Source organism: Lepus europaeus, chromosome 12 (genome assembly GCF_033115175.1).
Source record: "Lepus europaeus isolate LE1 chromosome 12, mLepTim1.pri, whole genome shotgun sequence".
Classification (NCBI taxonomy): Eukaryota; Metazoa; Chordata; class Mammalia; order Lagomorpha; family Leporidae; genus Lepus; species Lepus europaeus.
In genome coordinates this window covers 69,659,349-69,681,827 of record NC_084838.1, presented here as the reverse complement: position 1 = coordinate 69,681,827, position 22,479 = coordinate 69,659,349, and the positions used below count along the sequence as shown (strand labels likewise).

Genomic DNA, 22,479 nt, shown 5'->3' with positions numbered 1-22,479 from the left:
TAAATGATATGTTTATATCATTATAATAAAACAAATACCTAATATGCTGGCATGCATATTTCTAATTTATCTTCAACAAATAATATTTAAACTGAGCTAGTAAACTTAAAACTAACATCATTAGCTACCTAATAGATTCAAAGAGAAAACAAATATTTTGTTTATTGACTCAAATATTGCTCCTTCCCAAAAAGTACTACATAAAAAAGTTTGAACCATTTCAGAATATATAAATATTATAAAGGTACTCAATCTTTTCAACTTTCTATCCTCATTGTTTGGCACAAGGCCTAGCATATTGTCAGTGCTTAATAAGTATTGATTAAATAAACTGCATTCTCTTTGGGGCACTATCTTTTTTTTGAAATTTATTTATTTGACAAATAGAGTTAGTGAGAGAGAGAGAGACAGAAAAAGGTCTTCCTTCCATTGGTTCACCCCCCCAAATGACCACTACAGCTGGAGCTACTACGCCGATTTGAAACCAGGAGCCAGGTGCTTCCTCCTGGTCTCCCATGCGGGTGCAGGGGCCCAAGCACCTGGGCCATCCTCCACTGCCTTCCCGGGCCACAGCAGAGAGCTGGACTGGAAGAGGAGCAAGCAGGACTAGAACCTGGTGCCCATATGGGATGCCAGCGCCGCAGGCGGAGGATTAACCAAGTGAGCCATGGCGCCGGCCCTGGGGCACTATCTTTAACGCAGACATTTAAAAAAATGTACATGAAAATGCCAACATTTTCTGCTAAGCAGCAGTATAAATCTGATATATTTTCCCAAATATTTAGAGGCTTTGTTTTTTCAAATTCTTTTTTCTTTAAGATTTACTGATTTATTTGAAAGGCAGAGTTACACAGAGGCAGAGGCAGAGAAGGAGAGAAGCCTGCCATCTGCTGGTTCACTCCCCAAATGGCTGCAGTGGTTGGAGCTGGGCTGATCCAAAACCAGGTGCCAGGAGCTTCTTCCAGGTCTCCCATGTGGGTGCAGAGGCCCAAGCACTTGGACCATCCTCTACTGCTTTCCCAGGCCATAGCAGAGAGATGGATCGGAAGAGGAGCAGCTGGGACTCAAACTGGTACCTGTATTGGATGCCAGCGCTGCAGATGGCAGCTTTTCCTGCTATGCCATAGCACCAACCCCACAAATTCTTACCTAAGTTTAAGAACTAGTTTATAGTAAGTAAAGTATTTAGAGATTTTACCCTCAAAAACTCTAAAACCAGGTAGGTAGGATGATAAAATAATTGGATTTAAAATAATATTTTGATTTTACAACTTATAAAAATTTAAATTAATTTACTTGAGAGAGGGAGAAACAGAGAGAGAAGATCCCATCCTCTGGTTCATTCCCCAAATGCCCACAATGGCTGGGGCTAGGTTGGGTCCAGAGATATAAATTGGGAATACAAACCAGGTTTCCCATTGGAAAGGCAGGAACCTAATATTTGAGCCATCACCAGTGCTCCTCCAGGGTATTGGAACTCAAGTACAGAACTCAGGTACTCTGATATGTAATGTGGGTATCTTAACCAGCATCTTAACTACTAGGCCAAATGCCTGCCCCTAAAACTTTAATTTTAAAAGCAAGAAAAAATTCCATTGGTGGTGTTAATATCTGTTGATTTTTAGTTTGCCTACTGAAGTAAATATTTAAGGCTATCCTTTTCAAGTATGCAAGTTTAGTGTTTTTTTACCCAAACTATGCAATGATGTTTCACTTTATGCTCAAGACATACAAATTAGCAGATCATCAAAGACAGTGAAAAATAATTAAGGCAGTATCTTAGCACAGCTTAATAACCTCATAAAGTATTACATAGTTTAAAGTATTATATTTTAGATTATGCTTCTCTATAAAAATATATTGTTCACACTGAAACTTTGTCTAACAGTATTGTTTGTAACTTGGTACTTGGAATATATCAGATACACCATCGAAAAGCTAGAATGGTTCACCTGTAGCACAGGTCTGTAGGCTGTACCCAAGAAAAAAATTAGAAATAGCTTCAGGACACCAAGTGAGTCTCAAAAGTGAGCAAGAAAATTTTGTCTCTCATTTTTTTTAAGCAGTGGTTTTCACTTAATGGTACCAATATGGACTACTCATAGATGAAATAAATCAGCATTATTTACTTTGGCTTGATGTAATGTTATTAAGTGCTATGTGACTGGAGAAATGGATAATAGGAAAACAGTATTTAGCTTGACCTATGTTTTAGGTGTGTACATAAGTTGCAGTTCTATCACTTCTCTGTAGCTCCAATATCTACATCTGAAAGAGGCCATCAACTTTATTAAAGAAGCAACTGCTCTGTTGCAAATCCCATATAGCACGCTTGAATTCTAGATGTTTTCTTGTTAGTCAGCACAGACACTACTCATTTCACTTGATGTACACATCCAATACTGGAATTAAAAAAGAAAGTCCTGGAGCAGGCATTTTGTCTAGCAGTTAAGATGCCACTTGAGATGCCTGCATTCCATATCGTATTCCATATACATTCCCTGAATGTATAAATAACGCTTACAGCTCAACAACAGCAGGACAAATAACCCAATTTAAAAATGGACTAGAATAGATATGTCTTCCAAGGAAGGCACACAGTGACCAATAAGTAAGTGTAAAAGATGTTTAATGTTATTAATTATTAAGGAAACTATAATAAAAAACATAATGTGAGGGGCCAGCACTATGATGTAGTAGGTTAAGCCTCCTCCTGCAGCACCAGTATCCCATGTGGGTACTGGTTCCAGTCCTGGCTGCTCTACTTTCCATCCAGATCTCTGCTAATGTCCTGGGAAAACAGTGGAATATGGCCCAAATGCTTGGGCCCTGTACCCATGTGGGAGACCTGGAAGAAGCTCCTGGCTTCAGATCAGTCCAGTTAAAGCCATTGTGGCCATTTGGGGAGTGAACCAGCAGATAGAAGACCTCCCTCTCTGTCTCTCCCTCTCTGTGTTTGAAACTCTGCCCTCAAATAAATAAATAAATCTTTTTAAAAAAATAATGAGATACAACTTACAGCCCACCAAATGGTCACAGTGGTTTGAAATGAACAAGTATTTGTGAAGATAGGGAGAAATTGTCATCCTTATTTATACATCATGCTGAGAATGTAAAAGGTTGCAGCCACTGTGGAAAACAGTTTGTTGTCTTCAGTAGATTAAATACAAAATTACCATGACTCAGCAATTCCATTCATAGATATATATCTAAAAGAATTGAAAAGTAGAATTCAAACAAAAACTTGCACAAGAATGTTTATAGTGGTGCTATTCAGAATATCCAAAAGGTAGGAATGACCCAGATATCTACCAACAAATCAAAGGATACACAAAATGTGGCATGTCGATACAACAGACTGTTATTCAGCCATAAAAGGGAATAAAGTACAGACACATGCTACAGAATAGATGCACCTTAAGCTACACACAAAGATCACATGTTATAGGATTCCATTTACATTAAAAATCCAGAGTAGCAAATCCATAGACAAAAAAGCAGATGAGTGATGGCCAAGGGCCAGAAGGATTGAAGTGACTGCATAACACATATGGGGTTTTCTTTTGGGGTGATGCAAATATTATAGAATTAAATAGCAGTGGTGGTAATACAACATTATCAATGTACCAAATACCACTGAATAATTCACTTGCTAATGGTGAACTCTATATGACATGTATTTTACTGCAATAAAAAGTGAACATCAGAAGAATGATTATGGGTGAGCCACACGGGGAGGCTAAAGAGCAGACAGTGGATAGGGGACGGGGTGGAAAATGAGTCTCAGAAGGAGAAGTTGAAGCCAGTTGGGAGTCCAAGCATAAAGATTAGGCCATGCTTCCCTGTAGCCCCCACTGTCCTTGGTGAATCTGGGCTGCTCACGGTGCCCCCTTTATTCAAAGCACTTCCTAGGTTAAGTCTCATGACATTGGAGGCCCTGAGCACCCCCACCTCCTGCCTCGTTTTTCTCCCAGCAGACAGGAGATGGCTGATCTCTTTTCCTCTCCACCATCTGCTCTACATTTGGGGCTCCTTATCACCCCAAGCCTCTGCAAAGTACATAATGTGTTTTCTTGTGTTTCTCAGAACACAGAACACTTCCTACTTCTAGATATTGGTACAGCTTCATCTTAAAACAAAAACAAAACAATGAGAGGGCATGAGAATGACATACATGGGGAGGAGTAAAGTTTTAGGCAATTTTTATTTGTTCTCATAATATTATTTGCTGTTGTAGTTTTATGTGTTTGAAAAGGCATTTATTGAGCACATTATATTTTTTATGTTGTAAAAAGCATGTTACATTTTCCCTCTGCTCAAAACCCTTTAATGGCTTCCCTTGTCACCCAGAATACAGCTCAAGAAAGTCATCATGGGTACAAAGCCTGTGCAACCTCTGGCCTCATCTCCCACCACCCTCCTGCATCCTTCCAGAGTTCTAATCACACTGGGCTTTCCACTCTTCTCCAACTCACCACAGTCCTCCCACCTCAGAGCCTCTGCCCTCACTTTCTTTCTGCCTGGAACTGTCTTTCCCCAACTCTCCACATCACTCATTTTTTTCATTTCCCTCAAGATTCTGCTCAAGTGCCACCTTCTCTGAGGCTTTCACTACCAGCTCTACCGAAAATGGCATCCTGCCACCCACGTTCTGTCAGGAGCCCCTCACTCTGCTCGTCCTCTTGCAGAACTCATCACCACTCACTCTGCGGTTAGTAAGTTGGTTGCCTGCATTCCCCTCCACTGGAGTGTAAGCTCCATGAGGGGCATTCTGCCAGCCTTGTTCACTGTCAACTCTCCCCATCTAATTTAAGGCTTGCTGTAGAGCAGGGGCTCCGTAAATCCTTGGTGTATGAATGAATTGACACTTTTAGTAACTAAATTTGGCTTCCATTACTGACTTTTTCCCACAGAGGGCAGATGCTGTGTGCCAAATTCTATGCATGGATTATTTCATTTAATCCTCATGATCTTCAAAGCATCAGAATCTTTAGTATTAAGCTACATAGTCATATGTGAAAAATAACACATAGGCTAAATAACTCTTCACAATCCAAGACTCATTAGATCTTGTCCAAAGGACATAGCAGTCAACTTGAAAGAGCTGATGGGACAATTTTAACATGAAAATAATAATAATAATAATAATAATGACTGTAACTGATTCAGACACATCAAAAGTTTCTAGTCAAAGTGTAAAAATAGACAAAAAAGTATCTGGTCACACTTGAAGATTGCCAGAATTATAAATTCACTATTCTGAAAATTGACCAAATAAAGCAAAGAACTGAGCATTTACTTTGTGTTTCCCACACAAATTATATATTTCAGGGTAACCATGTAGTTAATAATGGTAATTTCTTTAAAAATTCCCAGCTAATAAACATGGAAGAAATGAGAGAGTCTTTTTTAAGATTCTCTTTAAAATACACCCTTGCCATTTTTGGGCACTTATGAAACAATAGATATAGGTAATGATCTTTAATAGGTAGTGAAGCTGTTACATGATAAGGTGACTGGGAACTTCATAATGAATGGGTTAGATTGATGTTACTAAAAGATACCCAGATGGGTGTCTCCTGATGTGGTGTGTTAGGAAGTGCTAAGGAAGTACACGTTTAAGGATTTTTGCTAAAAGAACTGAACTTGGGTCTAACCAAACCCCTAGATTTTTTTAAAAAAGATTTTATTTATTTGAGAGGTAGAGTTACAGACAGTGAGAGGGAGAGACAGAGGGAAAAGTCTTCCTTCCACTGGTTCACTCCCCAAATGGCTGCAACAGCCGGAGCTGAACCGATCCGAAGCCAGGAACCAGGAGCTTCTTCCAGGTCTCCCTCATGGGTGCAGGGGCCCAAGGACTTGGATCATCATCTACTGTTTTTCCAGGCCATAGCAGAGAGCTGGATTGAAAGAGGAGCAGCCAGGACTAGAACCAGCACCCATATAGGATGGCAGTGCCACAGGTGGAAGATTAACCTACTGTGCCACAGCACTGCCCCCCAAACCCCTAGATTTACCAGCTCATAGAAGAATGAACAATGGAAGAATCCATTCAATGATACCATGAGGAAGTGATCAGCCAAATCCAAACTATGGGACATTCCATAGAACAGATAACCTTTCTTTCTTCAACAAATAGGTGGTATGATAAGTGACAAGGAAAGCATATTTTCCCAAATGAAGAAAGACGTAAGAGTTAAAATGACCAAGTACAGTGTGCAAATGGCTTGAATACTGATTTCAAGCACAACTGGAAAAAGAAATTTCTGAGGCAATTGGGGTGTGATATTTTGTGATAGGGAGAAAAAGTCACTAATTTAATTATATATGGTTATGTTCATATATGTTAGAGATTCATATTGAAATATTTACAGATAAGTTTGCATTAAGGTAGATTTTCAGCAATAAGATAAAAACAGCAATGGAAGATGGGATAGAAGAAACAAAGTTGCCAAAATGTTGATTTTAGGTTAGACCTGTTCCTCTCTTCTACAAGCATAATAGCAAGATAGATTTTGTGGATGGATATTATTATATCTTTCTTATTCAGCAAGATTATATCTTCAGATAATTAATTTTTAAATAACACCTGGCTATTTTCTAAATATTTCATGTTTGAAATTTTCTTTTTGTTATCAATATGTATGCATATTTTAGCTAAATATAAAGTGTTGGGGGGGGTCTTTCAAAACTCTGGAGATGATGCCCCACAGTCTAGTAGTTAGAAGATATCCAAAAACCCACCCCATCTTAGTTCTCAAGGCACTGGAATGCTCCGTGCTGAACTTGTTGCTGCCACTGCCCACCATCACCTTGCTCAAGAGAGTGCTCATGTGGTTTACCAAAGTATCTCTAGTTTCTAATTTATCTGGTACATGATGGACATTCCACAGCAATGCATTAAGTGGATGACTGGATGTTGTAATCTCAAAGGAAAACCTGCCAGTATGTGTCTGGGGATGTTTCTTTTTATTGCCACATTTGGAACACAACGTATCTGCATTTCCTTAGTTTCCTTCCAAGGAAAACTGAGGGGGTCTGTATATTCTGCCTTCTTTTTCTCACTGTATACACTTATACCATTGCAGGCTGGTTGCTTCCCTCAGACTTAACTGAAGGGGTTCCTTATAGACAGTAGTGTTTTATGAAGGGTTTTTCTCATCCTTTCTTCTTGGCTTTTCTGTAGGGTTGGACACAGTTGAACATGGCCTATTGCTACTCCAATACTTTACAAATAGTGAGATTGCCAGATCCCAGGAACCTCAGCTGCAACTTGGTAAGAAATTCAGATGGGAACTTTCAGTAGTCATGGATTTATATATACACATGTGCATATTCTCTGTCATAAGCATCATGTCAACATTTCAACATTCTGTGCTGCTATATGCACAAATTTAGTGGTTTACAACAACACAAATCATTACCATGCATTTCTGGACATCAGATCTAACATAAGTCTCAGTGAGCTAAAATCAGGGCATCCACAGGGCAGAGTTCCTTCCTGGAAGGTCTAGGGGAGCATCCATTTTCTAGGGGTATCCAGCTTCTAGAGGCCTCCTGCATTCTTTGGCTTGTGGGCCTCTTCCTCCATTTTCAAAACCAGCAACATCACATCTCTGTGACCCTCCTTCTGTCTTGTCTTGCCACTTTAATAACTTGTGTGTTTAGACTGAGTCCAAATGGATAATCCAGGACAATTTTCCCATCTCAAGATCTGTTCCATTAATGGCATATACAAAGTCCCTTTTGCCATATGAAGTAATGCAGTCATAGGTTTGGGGGATGATGGCTTGGGCATCTTTAGGGGGCCATGCTTCTCCTGTCACACACACATGCATTCCTAGTTATTCACAACATAGCTCACCCTCTTTTCCCAAAACTAGACAGCAGGTCATTTGGATATAAAGCCCATACCTTATCTGTTTATGAATCTTGCTTGGCCTGTGGCACATTATTTCAAATACTTTAAATAAGTATACTTTTTGGCTTAATTCTATGCTTAATTTTCTTAGCACTAAGCTATAACAACAGACAGCTAGGCTAATGTCTGGTATATGTATATATCTGCCAGAAAAAAATAGACAATTAATAAACACTTGTTCACTACCCAACTAATCTTTACATTGATCATAACTGCTTTGTCTACACAGCACTTACTCTGGCATGGACCTGTAGAATCATCTTACCTCATTCTCTCTGCTTTATGCTTCCATCTTTCCTGTTTATGACATCAAAATGCTTTTCTAGCCACTCAGGTCATATAAAATTAGTGTATGTGCTTTAAGGAAGTGTTCATTTTTACATGTGTGATAATTAATCCTGAATTTTTACAAGAGTGGTAGTTTATCATAGATTTGGCTTTCCCAATACCTGCAGTTTCAGCTTACCACAGTTAAACATTTGTAAAAATATTCAGTGGAAAATTTAATAAATACACAATTAGTAAATTTTATATTGAAGGTCATGTTGAGTAGCATGATGAAATTTTGAGCCATCCTGTTCCATCTTGCTCTGAATGTTAATCAGCCCTTTTTTGTCTAGTATATCCACGCTGTGTTCAGCAGCTGCCCATTCATCACTCAGCATCCATGCCAGTTATCTAATCCGCTGGTGTGTCACCTCAGTGTTTGTGCTCATGTAACCCTTAACTCCCTCAAAACAGAATTGTGCTTTATCTTTATTAAAAAGAAATTGGGATAAGAACCCTAGTTATTAGAATTGTCTTTAATAAAAGTGTTATTTTATTTCTTTTATTTACTCTTTTCACTGGGGTGCCGCTAAACAGGAAAGCAGCTGAAAGACGTGTTTGTGTTCATGTAACCCTTATTTTACTTAATGGCACCAAAGCACAAGAGTGGGGAAAGAGAAAGCCATGCAGTGTTTCCTTTAAGTGAAAAGCTGAAAGTTTCTTGCCTTAATAAGGACAAATAATCATATTCTGAGGTTGCTAAGATCCATAGTAAAGTAAATCTTCTCTCCATGAAATTGTGAAGAAAATAAAAAGAATCCATGTTAGTTTTGCTGCCATACCTCAAATTGCAAAAGTTATGAGAGAGCATTCATATAGCTTTTATTGTAGTATCTTGTTATGAATATTCTGTTATTATTAATCATTGTTAGTTTCTTGCTGTTCCTAATTTATAAATCAAACTTTGTCATAGGCATGTAGGTAAAGGAAAAAGCATAATACATGTTTGCTGTGGAACTATCTGCAATTTCAGGCATCTACTGGGGGTCTTGGATGTGTGCCCTGTGGGTACAGAGACAACAGTGCAGCCAACCCATCCACCATCCTCAGTACCAGAGGCTAGAAAGGCAGTGGGAAATTGAAGTTTGCTGATGATCTGAAAGTTCATTTTAACTAGTAATGTGGATCCCCTCCATCACAACCTGAAACAAAGTTGTTAATGAAAAAATGGAAAACTTTTTTTATTTGAGGCCTTTTATAAATTTTTATTAACTAGACCCCAGTGACTGACTCAATTCAAGATTACCTTGCTATTGATTGAAAATTTGTTTTATTCCATCCATCTCCAGGAGTTCTGTTCAAAGCCTGCCAGTCACCAGTTATGATTAGGGAACATCACAGGGGGGAAAGAAAATGACAAAGATCCTCAACTCAGGCCCTTGCATGGCAGACCGCTGGGGAACCTAAAGTAGCAACAGCATCCACACCCAGCCACAAAATGATACAACTGGTATGGGGTGGGACCTGAATTCTCCCAAGCCGCTGGTTGAATCAGGTGTACAGCCAGGAATGAGGACCTGGCCACTGGAATAAGATGGCAGCTAAAAATCTAATTTTGATCCTTTCTCCCAAATGAAAAAATAAGAAGAAAATATTGAGCTGTGATTTATTTTTTTTTTACCAAAAAAATGGGATAAGCACTCTAGATATTAGAATTTTCTTTAATCAAAGTTTTGCTTTATTTCTTCTATTTATGCTTTTTTTGGTTGTGCAAAACTATTGTATTTACAAAAATGGCACAAAAGTGAATTCAGCAGTCAATGCAAATACATACATCATTCACATCTTCAACAACAAAAAGTATTCTAACATTAAAGAACTGAGTGAGAACACTAGTTTCAATGGGAGCTGTTAAGCACTAGAATCACATAAGTAACACCAGAGTGGGCAAATATTACCCAAGTAAAATTCTATTGTTAAAGCTGAAACAGCTTTAAGGTCATCCAAGTTCAACCACAGAAATACAGATCTTTCAGAGTCCCATCTAGTTGTGTTTGAATTATGTGACTTTTCTTACAACTTGTGGTCTTAAGCTTGTTTTACAAAATCCAAAAGAAGAACAGAAAAAATCAATTCAATAGAGGTTATGTTAAACAAGAGTAACATACAAAGCTATAATTAAGATGAAGTAAGTAAAGCCAAACCATTAAAATTGTAAAACTTGTTACTTATTGGAAACTATACTAGGAGTTAGGTAATATATACAATTTTTTTCAAGTAGATTATGTTGCTCTAACATGTCTATTTCATCAGTGCACTGTTTAATCAAAAACACTACACATGTGTATCCCCTTATAGTAGCAGCACACGCTACCACTACCTGCAAAGCTGTCAGTCTAAAATGACTTAGAGAATGAAAGGAAGTAAGAAGTGGATAGGTAACATAGTAAGGAGAAATAATGGGAATTAGAAGAGTCATGTAGTTCAGCTCTTTTAATCAGCTGGCCAGCTTGCTAGCAACAAGGGATGGCTTCCGCTGAGGAAGGTCCTGAGAAGGGGGAATGTGGTCACCAGTGACCTCCGTTTTATCCGGGGCTGCAGTATGACGTTGAGTGTTCTTCAGTTTTGCTTTTACCGTGTTGTAATCCCTGGAATCAAAGTATTTTTGTCCTTTCTGCAGTCATTTCCATAAGAAATATGAACCTCTAGGCTTTTGTCCCAGAATTTTGCTTCTTCAGCTTTCTCTGGACTAGCACTCTATCTTCCATTTCCTAACCCCACTTCTCCAGGTTTCAGACCTATTTACACTTTTCACTGGCTTGCCTCTAAATATGAAGTAGCTGAAACACGTGCCATCACAAACTATTTAGGCATGATTGTTTGTTTGACTGTTTAGGAAGGATTCTTTTGACTTCCTCTTTGAAGCACCAACAAAGACGTCACATTCAACCCCAGTGGCCCATTCCATTACATTTACAGAGTCTTTATTGGTTCTGGGGACTTCTGGGACATGAGGTCAATGCCAACCCAGCCTTAGCTGTTTGGGTTCACTCAACACGTAGGGAGGAACGTACAGGTATTAATTTTAGTGGTGGGTCCATCGGTGTTCATCCTATTATGCTTCATAACTTGCATTTATTATAGTCCATTGTACCTATCAAATATTTCATGATACTTTAAGAAAGAACAGCTCTAAACCCCAAGAATGATGCCAGGAGTTTAATTCCTTTAAATGTGGAACAGTCAAGGACCAATCCAATATTTCAAAACTGCTACAGATGAGAACATCTATCAGCAGGCTGCCCTGGTTAGGATCAGAACTTTAAAACTGGAAGACTTGATCCACCATATTCACCTACATTCACCTACTCATCCTTTCTTGAAATTAAAATGTAAATAATAAAATATATCCTGATCAACAAGGAAAAACTAGTCATCTAGGGAGAATCAATCCACTAGGGGCCCTGAGGCTTCTGGCATTTGCCAGGTAGGCCAAGAACACAGGCCCTGACTGCTCTTTTTTACTTGAGCCATTTCCATGGTTATATATATATATATATATATATATATATATTTTTTTTTTTTGGACAGGCAGAGTGGACAGTGAGAGAGAGAGACAGAGAGAAAGGTCTTCCTTTTGCCGTTGGTTCACCCTCCAATGGCCGCCGCGGTAGCGCGCTGCGGCCGGCGCACCGTGCTGATCCGATGGCAGGAGCCAGGTGCTTCTCCTGGTCTCCCATGGGGTGCAGGGCCCAAGCACTTGGGCCATCCTCCACTGCACTCCCTGGCCACAGCAGAGAGCTGGACTGGAAGAGGAGCAACCGGGACAGGATCGGTGCCCCGACTGGGACTAGAACCCCGTGTGCCGGCGCCGCAAGGCGGAGGATTAGCCTAGTGAGCTGCGGCGCCGGCTTCCATGGTTATATTTGTAATGAGCAGCCTTGAAGGATGGAGCAGTCTCTCCCAGTCAAAGGGCAGGCTTGTTCCCCACTCACAGGAAAAGTGGTGGATGCCACAAGCTCAGTGTTCCCCAGTCTTCTCACAAAGCCACAGCCTCCCTCTCGCAGCGTCCACACAGGCTCACCTGCATCCTCTCCGTGCAACCTGCAGTGCCTAGAAAACTGCTGCCAACAGCATGCACATGCTGCTTGCAGGGCTGTGAGCAAAGGATCAATTGGGGGAGTGAACCAGCAGATGGAAGACCTCTCTATCTCTCTCCCTCTCTCCCTCTCTCCCTCTCTCCCTCTCTCCCTCTCCCTCCCTCTCCCTCTCCCTCTATTTCTCTCCCTCCCTCTCCCTCTATTTTTCTCTCTCTCCCTCTCCCTCCCTCTCTCTCTATTTCTCTCTCTCTTCCTCTCTCTCTCTATTTCTCTCTCTTTCTCTTTCTCTCTCTCTCTCTGCCTCTTCTCTCTGTGTAATTCTGACTTTCAAATAAATAAATAAATCTTTAAAAGAAACATTTTTTAAAAAAGTCAATTCAAAGCCTGGCTTACTGGCAGCAGCTGCTTTTTCCCTCCATGCCCTTATCCCTCCTTCTCCCCTCCCATGCCCTCAACTGCAGCTGCTTCAGGGAAGAAGCTGAGTGAGCTACAGAAATTCAAGGAGGGGAGAGAGTCAAATTTTTATGGCTAGGTTGGACACTTGGTCCCATGGAAGGAATGTATGTGCTAAGCCCTGGGAGCTGAGGACTTTAGGACAGCACGGTGGCACCCATGATGGCAAACAGAATGATGCCCTTGACTAGCAATGCTCTCCAGGAAGCAGCACCCATTCTGGAATGAGGAGTCCAAGGACAAAAGCCCTCCCTGCCCTCTTCACACCCTCTGCTGGGAAAGAGCCCCTAAAGCATATCCATTAAACTCTTTGGTTTGCATTCTGCATTGAGCAAAGTTGACAGCGAAAGAGGGAAATGAATGGAACCTTGAGCCACTTCAAGAAATTGTGGTCCTGTGTCTTATCCCACCCACCCATCATATAAATGTGTAATGAAGTGAATGTGTTTCACTTGTATTGCAAAACTCACAGAGGCCAAAGGAGACACCTGCTAGGGTACTCACTGACCACATTCCAGGTGTTCCAACAGACACTTATATAGATTCCCAGGAAGAAAAGGAAGCCATTTCCCAGTACATCAGCACCACCTGCTGGACACAGCCCACAAGAACACCCTGTATTCGTTTCTAGGGTTGCTGTAGCGGAAGCACCACAGGCTGGGTGGCTTCAGCAATAGAAACTTATTTCTCATTTCTGGAGGCTAGAAATCCAAAGTAAGGTGTCTGCAGGTTTGGTTTCTTGCTAAGGCTGTGAGGTAAACATCTTTCCTTGCCTTATTTATGGCCGTCTTCATATTCACATCGCCTTCGCTAAGGATGCCTACCTCTGTGTCTAAACTCCCTCTTACAAGGCCAGCAGTCACACTGGATTAGAGCCACTACAATAACTCACTTTAACTTGATCCTGTCTCCAAATAAGGTCACACTCTGAAGCATTAAAAGTGAATTTTGAGGGAAACATAATTTCACAAATAGCACACCTCTTTTAAAAAGGGGGAGCAGTTATTGGAATGAAGCTGAGCTCTTTTCAAAAATGAATGTTAGGAGAACTTTTGACCCCCCAGGTCTGACATCCCCATTGTTGGATGGGTCAACTAGGACAGGACAACTACAAGGAAAGGGCCCATTTGCAGGTCAAATGAAAACAATGTGTTTGAGGGCTTGGCTGATATCATCTCCATTTTGCATAAAGGAGAAGTGGGAAGTCCCCCTTTGGGGAAAACTTTCTAACCTACTCTGTAGCCTGAAACAAATTTACTGACTCAGTAGGGCCCTAAATTCACAGAGATTCCCCCCAAATGACAGAGCCTGGTTCACCTCTGGTTCAGCTAAGATGAAAACTAGTGTTGCTGATAGTGCTACCAATGCCGTTTGACCTCAGTGCCAGCTATATCAAACCTGGTCGCTGGGATCAGTGTGTAGAACCCAAAGCTGTTCTCGAAGCTGTGGTCAATCAGGGTAGTACCATGAGCCCTGAATGTCCCCACATGTTGTTGGTGGGTAGGTCAAGTAGGCAAAGCTCTCACTGTTCCTTTTTGCAGCCCTTTGCTCTTTTGCTGAGCAACCCTGAGGAATGGTGTAAAAGAATCCCCTCTACTCTTTCCTTCCTCCCTCCCCCACTGCTCACTCTATAAAGCCATAGTTTTCCGAGTCTTTTCCCAGTGTGACACAAATGCACTGACTGCATGGCATGAATTTAAGGCCAAGTCCATCTCTATTGCCTCCATGGGTCTTGGGTCGTGGGGAGTGCACCTCAACACCATGCTCATGCTCATGCTGCTTGCTATGCTGTAATAAAGTTCCCTGTCTCTCACATAGGGATCTCTGGCCTTCTTTAAGAGGCTAACTTATTAGCTGCCATACTTGACTGACTCATATACCTAATATTTGGTCTCTTTACTCTAATAATTATGTCACCCATTCTTTCAATTATTCCATTCCCCTCTAAAGAAATCTTTTTCTTGCACAAGACACTCTTATCCATATTTAACAACAGTTAAATACCACAGCAACAGAGTGAGAGGCATTCCAAAGACTTACGGCATTATTCCCATGATAAGTATCACCTTTGCTCCTTAACACAGCCCTTGTAAAGGGGATGTTAGTACGACCTGGGTACTTTCAGGAGATTGGTTCGCCAGTCATATATGAGTCCAGAGATGGAGTTGGGATTCAAACCCAGGCAATCTGGCTTTAGACCTACTGCCTTACAGTGGAACCTGCTGTTTCCAAGGCCATAATGGACCAGAGAGACCTAAAGATCTTTGTCTGAAATCTTAAGAAAATGATCTGAGTCAAACTTCTAACATTTTGATACCCTATTTTAAGTACCTTTTGACAATTTGTATTAAGCAATTAGACAATCTTCAAATATACTTTGACTTTTTTATCCAGTCATTGTACAAATCTAGTGTCAAATTTTCACTCTATATTTGCTTTCCATTGCTTCTGTAACAAATTATTATGAACATAACTGCTTCAGACAACACAAATCTGTTTTTAGAAGTCCAAAACACACTGAAGGGACTGCGTCTCTCTGAAGGTTCCAGGGGGAGGATCTGTTTCCTTGCCTTTTGTTTTTGTTTTTGTTTTTGTTTTTTACAGGCAGAGTGGACAGTGAGAGAGAGAGAGAGACAGAGAGAAAGGTCTTTCTTTGCCGTTGGTTCACCCTCCAATGGCCACTGTGGCCAGCGCGCTGCGGCCGGCGCACCGCTCTGATCCGAAGGCAGGAGCCAGATGCTTCTCCTGGTCTACCATGCGGGTGCAGGGCCCAAGCACTTAGGCCATCCTCCACTGCTTCCCGGGCCACAGAAGAGAGCTGGCCTGGAAGAGGGGCTACTGGGACAGAATCCGGTGCCCCGACTGGGACTAGAACCTGGTGTGCCAGCACCACAGGCCGAGGATTAGCCTAGTGAGCTACAGCACCGGCCCTGTTTCCTTGCCTTTTTCACCTTCTAGACCGTGTATGAATTCCTTGGCTTGTGACCCTTATTCCTTCTTCAAACTCAGTAGTATACCACTTTCAAATCCATTTCTCTTTCTCTCTCCCCCTTCTCTGTCTCTCTTTCTCATGTTTGCTTCCTTCTTTGCCTTATAAGGACAAGAACCCTTGTGATTACAGTGGATCTGTCAGGATAATCTAGGATTATCTCCCCACCTCAGACTCCTTAAGTGATCACACTGCAAAGTCTCCTTTGTAGAGAAAGGCAACGTAGCCACAGGTCCTGGGGACTAAGACATTGATATCTATCTTCTGTGCCCCCTAAGCAATTTCCTCTATGCATATTTTCACTATGGAGATTTTTGCATAAGAATCTGGATTGGAGATTTAAACAAACCCATTCACCAGGTAGTGAGTAATCCATTTCATCTTGTCTTTGAGGATGGAGCACCAAGAGCATCTTACTTGGGGAGTCAAAGGGAACATACTGCTGACACATACGGTGACATTTTAATCACTGTAGCAACATAGTGTTCATGACTTTTAAACATACCTGAAGTCGAGCATTCATAAGCATGAATTCCTGTTGATTTTTCAGGTTTTCATTCATGGATTTTGAAAATATAAACCCCATCTTGACCTGAAGTGTAAAAAAAAAAAAAAAAAGAGACTCAAAACAAGATACTCCATGCATCCTGTATTCTCTGTGTTAGGCTACCACAAGCTTATGACAAAGTGAGAAAAGAAAATTTTCTAGGAACACAGTGTGGGTTCCAGTTCTTGTTCATTTTGTTTTTTAAAGATTTATTTATTTACTTGAAAGTCAGAGTTACGAACAGAGAGAGGAGAGTCAGAGAGAAGGAGAGAGAGAGAGAGGTCTTCCATCTGCTGGTTCACTCCCCAGTTGGCTGAAACGGCCGGGGCTGCGCTGATCCAAAGCCAGGAGCCAGGAGCTTCTTCCGGATCTCCCACATGGGTGCAGGGTCCCAAGGACTTGGGCCATCTTCTACTGCTTTCCCAGGCCACGGCAGAGAGCTGGGTTGGAAGTGGAGCAGCCAGGACTAGAACTGGCACCCATATGGGATACCGGTGCTTCAGGCCAGGGCATTAACCTGCTGCGCCACAGCGCGGGCCCCTCTTGTTCTTAATTATTTGTCTAACCTCAGGCATAATGAACCAGCCTCAACATCCTTGACTTACCTAAGACCAACTAATTGAACTTGATGACTTCCAAAATTTTGCCCTGCTCTGTAAGTTTCCTAATGGCTCTGTGTCTCTTAATTTTTCTTCTCACTGTAATCTTGAAAAACTGAACTTAAAAAGGAAAGGGAAGGGAAAGGAAATAAAAGAGAAAGAAAAGGAAAGGAAAAAATATTTTACGAGATCTTTAGTCATTGATTTTCACTTTTTATTGTAAAGATTTATTTTTTATCTATTTGAAAGGCAGAGTTACAGAAAGAGGAGGAGGAAGAGGGGAGAGAGAGTGGGGGTGGGGAGAGATATCGTCCATGTGCTGGTTCACTCCCTAAATGGCTGCAACGCCAGGGCTGGGCCAGGACAAAGCCAGGAGCCCGGAGCTTCTTCTAGGTCTCCCACATGGGTGCAGGGGCCCAAGGACTTGGGCCATCCTCTGCTGCTTTTCCAGGCACATTAGCAGGGAGCTGGATCAGAAGTAGAGCAGCTGGGACTTGAACTGGCACCCATATGGGACATTGGCATTCAGGTGGAGGCTTAACCTGCAATACTACAATGCCAGCCCCGATTTTCACTTTTAGAAGACAAAACCCTGGAAAAAGTTAAAGTGCCCTACCCTCTTCGACAGTGTGGCCAGTATCTTTTCTATTTCTTTAAGTATTTATTTATTTGAAAGGCATAGTGGCAGAGAGAGAGATCTTCCATCATTTGGTTTACTTCCCAAATGCCCACAACAGTCAGGGCTTGGTGGGCCAGGCTGAAGCCAGGAGCCTAGAATTTCCATCTGGATCTGCCATGTGAGTTTCAGGGATGTGAGTGCTTGGGCTGTCATCTGCTATTTTCCCAGCTGCATAAGCAGGGAGGCAGATTAGAAGCAGAGTGGCCAGGACTGGAACTGGAGCTCCGATATGTGATACAGACATCCCAAATAGCAGCTTACCCCGCTGTGTCCCCCCCCCCCCCCCCCAATCCTCTCTATTAGGCTTTTGGAAAAAGTTGTGGAATGTCAGGTCAGAGCAGCCATTCTTAGTGCTTTATAGCTAAGATTCGCAAGTATTCCATGGGGAGCCCAGAAAGAGCTCCCATTTTCCCTGTCCTCATCAGCAAAGCTTGGGTTCTGGTTAACTAAGGAGGGGATTGGGAGAGAGAGAGGATTTATATCAGGTAGAATTGGGTTACTCCTGCTAATGAGGTTCCAGGTGAGTAGAAGCTGCGAGCCACACTTCAAAAATTTCATGAGAAATGAAATTAAAACAAATTTATTAAGGTGCAAAAACTGTTTTGAAATCTATATAGTTTTTAAAATTGTTTTCAATTATTTATGTTTATTCTTATTTGAAAAGCAGAGAGACAGAGACAGTGATCTTCCATCTGTTCACTCCTTCCCCCAATGCCTGCAGCAGCCAGGGCTGAGCCAGGTAGAAGCCAGGGACCTGAAACTCAATCTGGGTCTCTCATATGGGTGGCAGAGACCCAGCACTTGAATCATCATCTGCCTCTTCCTGGGGTGCACATGAGCAGAAAGCTGGATCAGAAGCAAAAACAACAAGACCAAACTCGGCACTCCCATATAGGATACAGGCATCCCAAGCAGCATTCCAACCATGCATTAAATGTCTGCTCAAGGTTAATACACGCGGCTGGCGCCGCAGCTCACTAGGCTAATCCTCCTCCTGCAGCGCCAGTACCCCGGGTTCTAGTCCCGGTTGGGGCACTAGATTCTGTCCTGGTTGCTCCTCTCCCAGTCCAGCTCTCTGTTGTGGCCTGGGAAGGCAGTGGAGGATGGCCCAGGTGCTTGGGCCCTGCACCCGCATGGGAGACCAGGAGGCAGCACCTGGCTCCTGGCTTCGGATCGGCACAGCGCACCTGCCATAGCAACCATTTTGGGGGTGAACCAACGGAAGGAAGACCTTTCTCTGTTTCTCTCACTGTCTAACTCTGCCTGTAAAAAAAAAAAAAAAAAAAAAGTTGATACACACACACATTTTCATATACTTTTTGAAGAGCCTTCATATGCATGGATTTCCTTTTTTGGCTTTTTGATACCAAAATAAACTTATCTTTTAATTCCATTTTCCACAAACTTTCTGATTATAAGCTCATACAGTGGCTTCCCTGTATTTCAGACAAACACACACCCTGGAGTTACATGGGCCTCTGAGCCAGAGTTGGCTTCAAAACTGGGCACAGGAAACAAGACCACTTACTGGGGAGAAGTGGTACAGCCCTGAACAGGCCTGGAAAGTCATGAGGTTTCTTCTCCCCATCACCACTATCCCACTCCAATGCCCTGTGCCCACAGTTCGAGATCTCTCACTGAGGGGATGGGGGTGGGGGGATCTAGCAGCTCTGCTGTTCCTCCAAGCATGGACAGCCCCAAGTAAGTCATCTCCAACAACATACTATAACTTGCCTCTGAGACAGGAGCAATCTCTTCTACTTTAGAGTCTCCATGGTGTCAAGTTCCCATAAATGTGTGCACAAAGCATGAGTAATACCAAAAAACTGGCTCAGGCCACCTCACCTGCCACTACTTACTTTTCTTCTGCATATAGGAGTTGACGACTGAATGTTCACATCGGCTGCAAACAGTTACACAGAAAAGTGTCCTTGAGATTTTTTTTTTCCACCATGCACACACCCTGTATGTCATGGAGCTGTGTCCATTAGGGAGCTTTTGTCTGGAAGAGGGCGAGATCTGCCCTCAAGTGGAGCAGCAGTCCTCATGTCCCATCATCTGGGGAAGAGGAACTGTCTGGAAAGTTAGGATTCGGACTCACCTTCTTCCAGGCCTTGCTGCCTTCAGTCTGTGCTTGGAGTCTGGATATGTGGGGAGCCACTGCAGGTGGAAGGGTTGGCCGGAAGGAAAGTTTCCCTGTGGAAGACCACACCTGAAAATGAGAGCACCACACCTTGTAAACTTTGCCCAGAGCTGAGTATGCTCACCCTCATCTCCTTCTCTCACACCCAACAAAGCCATTTTCCAAAGTCTGGGAGTATGCCTTAAAGTGTCCAAAATACTCTCAACTTTCTCTCTCCTGGGCACAAAATATGTATCAGAAAATAAGCATCAGCAATCTTACAATAGGGATAATTTCACTCATTTGTATAAAATAAATCTTTAAAAAGTTTCAACACTTAGGGCCGGCATTGTGGCTTAGCAGGTAAAGCTATCGCCATGAAGCCAGCATTCCACATGGATGCTTGTTCAGGCCCTGGCTGCTCCATTTCTGAACCAGCTCCCTGCTAATGCTCCTAGGAAAGTGGTGGAGGATGGCCCAAGTGTTCGCACTCCTGCCAACTATGTGGGAGTCACTGATGAAGCTCCTGGTTCCTGGCTTCAGCCTGGCCCAGCACTGGCTGTTGCAGCTATTTAGGGGGTTAACCACCAGATGGAAGATCTCTCCCTTTCTCTCTGTAGCTCTGATTTTCAAATAAATAAATAAAATCTTTTAAAAACCTTTTTTGCATACTTTATCTCAGGTAACAGACTTCTTGCTGTTAATTCACCTTAGACCAGTGTGCCTCGGGGAGCTGAAAATGCTGACTTGGGTCCTTCTTGCCTCCATGTTGCCTTTGATTACTCCTGAGATCTTGAAAGATCTCCTGGATGTAGCATCTTTGCCTTGTCTGTGCTATAGATTACTATGGAAAGTTGTACCAGGGGCATTTCACAAATTTCATGGGAAAATGAAATTAAAACATAGGTTTCTCTTGGTGCAAAAAGGGTGAAATCCATGTGTAGGAGGGTCTTTACAAAGTTCATGGAAAATATGTGCTAGGAAAAAACTACACATGGGTTTTACCTTTTCTTGCACCGAAATAGTTATCTCCTAATTCCATTTTCTCATGAAAGTTTTTGAAGTACCCTCATATTTCCGGGTACTTGCAGTTGGGGCTGCAAGTTCAGACAGCCTTTCTCTGGTCTTTGATTTTACAGTACTTAAAATATAATAATTATTATGACTTTTGCCATCCAGACTAATGTGCTGACTTATTTCCTGATCAGATGACACAGCGCCTTAATTTATGACTGGTCACATACAATCGTTTCTGTAAGTTGCGTTCCATTCAAACTAGGCCACTTCCCCCATGCAAATTCCAGTGCAAAGACCACAGCTTCCGGAAGATTTTCTGTAACTAACTCCACCCTCGGTCTTTGGACTCAGTGGCAGTCATTCGGATATTCCCTGCCTTGGTATGCTGAGTTGCCTTGTTACTATTCCACCCACTTTCCCCAACCAGATGACAACAATCCAGAGATCGTGGGTTCACGTGACCCGAGGGTCTTCCAAACGACGGTGACAACTCCTATTAGCACTAGGGGCTGTTGCAGAGTCCAGGGCGGGCGCTGTGAGCCGGCGCCCAGCGCGGTCGCGCAAGCCCGGCCCGGGAGCTCCCGCAGGCTGACGTGCCCGCGCGGACCCTCCCTCCCCACCCGCCTGCGGCGGGCGCTCACTCACTGGGCGAGGACGGAGGCACAGGGACAAGGTGATCACAGCAGAGGCCTCTACCCTGGCTCCTGTGAGGACCGGGCCTTGCGCCGCAGAGTCTCGGGATTGGCTGATTAAGACAGTGACTAACGAGCCTCAGCCAATCAGCGTGTCTCTTGGCTTTCTTAAAGGGCCCGCATGCTCGACAGAGGCCTGGTGTGTCCTTCCAGGCCAGGACGTGACGTAGGAGAGGCGGGTCTAAGAGGCAATTTCAAAACCACAGAGACTCAGCTGTCAGATTTTGAGGGGCTGCAGAGGAAGCCAAATGGAAGTGTCAAGTAAAGGCTTCAGTCTCTCCGTCTGTAAAATCACATTAAAGTGACAAAAGGTTAAGACAGGAAAGCAAAGAGAGGACATGAGCAGAGTTACTCATTCTCTTTTAAACAGTGACACTTTTCTCCCGTGCTGCTCTTAGGCTGTCCATTTCTTCTCTCACGGCCATCAGCAACTTTATCTCTGCCCCAGCCTCAGTTGGAGAGGCTTAAGGAGCTATTAGCACTGCCTTTACTATCAAATGGTTTGGGAGAAGAGCATGGACTTCACCGGTCTCTGGCCTTGAGGAAAACCCCTGCCTTAGCCCTGGCTGACCACCACCTCAGTGAAGATGTCTGGTCCCTTCCAGGCTCAGCGTGGAAGAACAGCCCCCTACCTGCCAGGCTTGTCTTGATGCTGTCCCAGCACCAGCCCGCAGTATTCTGGGGGTTGGGCCCCCACATTCCAGGCCTTAATTGTTGAATGACTGAATGCAGAAATTGCAGCAGCATCCTGGTTTCCAGTTGTTGGAGTGGGTGTGTAGGTGGGGGCTATGAGGACCTTTTACTCTTTAAGGAAGGTTAATAACTGATATGAGAAGTAAAGGATAGCATTTGAGTGCACAGACCCTCACGTAAACACATTGGATTCAATTTCCAGCTCTGACACTGTCACTCTGTGACTTTATCATGTCTGTAACCGGACTAAAGCCATCTAATTAATTGGATTGTGAGAACTAAATAAGATATTTAGACACCCAGCACAGTGTCTGGTACATAGTATTGAATAAATAGTGAGCTGTTACTAACTCTAGGCATGCAGGACAGGGAGAGGGAACAGTTATTAAAACTGGGTGAG

The 22,479-nt window shown here is 42.7% G+C and overlaps 1 protein-coding gene and 1 pseudogene across 1 annotated transcript in view; both read right to left on the bottom strand.

The window, feature by feature from the left end:
* Nucleotides 1–21,443, bottom strand: part of PLGRKT (plasminogen receptor with a C-terminal lysine) — a 58,504-nt gene extending 37,061 nt beyond the window's left edge. Inside the window, exons 1-3 of the mRNA XM_062207051.1 lie at nt 21,340–21,443; nt 19,657–19,767; nt 16,236–16,322 (exon numbers count right to left, since the gene is read on the bottom strand). Coding sequence (XP_062063035.1) covers nt 16,236–16,316 — 81 coding nt within the window. The 5' untranslated portion in view covers nt 16,317–16,322; nt 19,657–19,767; nt 21,340–21,443. The remainder of the gene's footprint in view (nt 1–16,235; nt 16,323–19,656; nt 19,768–21,339) is intronic.
* Nucleotides 10,686–16,181, bottom strand: LOC133771878 (cAMP-regulated phosphoprotein 19-like; annotated as a pseudogene).
* Nucleotides 21,444–22,479: the final 1,036 nt, after the last annotated feature.